At 45.1% G+C, this 1,574-nt stretch overlaps 1 protein-coding gene across 1 annotated transcript in view; it reads right to left on the bottom strand.

The window, feature by feature from the left end:
• The window catches only part of LOC105557926, a 2,766-nt gene extending 1,704 nt beyond the window's left edge, over positions 1–1,062 (bottom strand). The window contains exon 1 of the mRNA XM_012005331.1: positions 570–1,062. Within this exon, the coding sequence (XP_011860721.1) occupies positions 570–1,062 (493 nt within the window). The remainder of the gene's footprint in view (positions 1–569) is intronic.
• Between the last annotated feature and the right edge of the window lie 512 nt (positions 1,063–1,574).

The following is a 1,574-nucleotide window of genomic DNA, read 5'->3' as shown; positions in this document are numbered from 1 at the left end:
TTCAGTGTCATTGCACATGTAACAGATACAAGGTGAAATAATCAAGAATTAGAAAAACAAATTAAGTGAAATCAACTATTTTGTAAAGCAGAATATTCTTGTGTGCATCTACACTGAATTGTGCGAAACTGAAATGTGCGAAACTGAACTGTGCGAAACTGAACTGTGCGACACTGAACTGTGCGACACTGAACTGTGCGACACTGAACTGTGCGACACTGAACTGTGCGTAAAAGAACTGTCTAATTGAACAAACGCTGATTTAGAAAGATTTATTATTTATAAATTAGCAAAATTTCCAAACAGGGCTCTACATGCATACGCGTGTGTCTGTGTGTTTTAAATTATATTTCGAAAACCTGTGTCCAAAAGCAACGGTGTCCAATTGTACGGTGCGCACAAGAACTGTGTCCAAATGAACGGTGCGCAAAAGAACTGTGCGCAACATTATGTGCCCAATAGCACTGTGTGCAATTGCATCGTGTCCAATTGTACTGTGCGCAATTGAGCCTCTCCCGGTATGAAATGCCACGCGACGGACTCCGTGGTCGCGTATTCGAGCATCTTGCTCTTATACTCGTCGCTCTTGAGGAACGAGCGAAACTCTCGATCCGCGCCGACAAAATTCTTTCCGTTGTTCGAGTACATGTTGCTAACCAGTCCTCTTCTCGATATGAACCTCTTGAACGCAGCGATAAAGCTTTCAGTAGTCATATCTTCTACCAGCTCGATATGCACAGCCTTTGTGGCCATGCAGACAAAGATAGCCACATACGCCTTATATCGTTTGCTGTTACGGCGTACCCTATCGCGCACGAAGAACGGGCCACAATAATCCACCCCGTGTTGCAAAAATCGAGATGGGGTGACTCTCGCCTTGGGTAACTGGCCCATTAGTTGCTGGGCAGGCTTCGGATTGGCCTTACGGCATATTACGCAATTGCGTATGAGTTTCTTCGTTCGGCTCTTCCCAAATATCGGCCAGAACTCTTGCCTGATAGTGTTCAGTGTTGTATGAGCACCAGTATGGAATAGCTTCTCGTGGTAGTGCCTTATGACCATGTAACGATAGTTAACTCCTCCCGGTACGGAATTTCGGACGGGACTCCGGAATTCGTGATTACTCCGCGAATAAACGCGATACTTAGTCGGACGCGCGGTTCCGACTAACGGTTGGAGGAGTTAGCTTCTCGGTTTCCGGTGTTTTGACGTGCTGTGTGTCGGTTCGCGTGAATGGATCCTCCGTTCCTCCTGTTGCCGAATATGCTCAGCTAGGGCCGTCGGGAGGAAAGGAGGCAAGGTAGATTTTGATTTGCTTAGTAGAGTCAATCGCTTGGAAGGGATCGAAATAAGTCTGACAGGTGTTTTTCGGTATAACAATAGGAACGTGGTTTATTCAAAGGATATAATACATAGGAATCGAGGTAATTACAATAGGTTCGCCCTATAGGTAAATACAGAGGAAAAGAAATAAGGATTAGTGAGTACAATGAGTCCGCCCTGTAGATAAATATAAAAGAAAAGCAGGATATGATTAGACGGATTAGAATACGGTACAGGAATACGCGGCCGGA

Source organism: Vollenhovia emeryi, unplaced genomic scaffold (assembly GCF_000949405.1).
Source record: "Vollenhovia emeryi isolate VEMERY1.0 unplaced genomic scaffold, V.emery_V1.0 DF939403.1, whole genome shotgun sequence".
Lineage (NCBI taxonomy): Eukaryota > Metazoa > Arthropoda > Insecta > Hymenoptera > Formicidae > Vollenhovia > Vollenhovia emeryi.
Note: the sequence above shows the minus strand (reverse complement) of the source record. Positions and strands in the feature narration are given on the sequence as shown.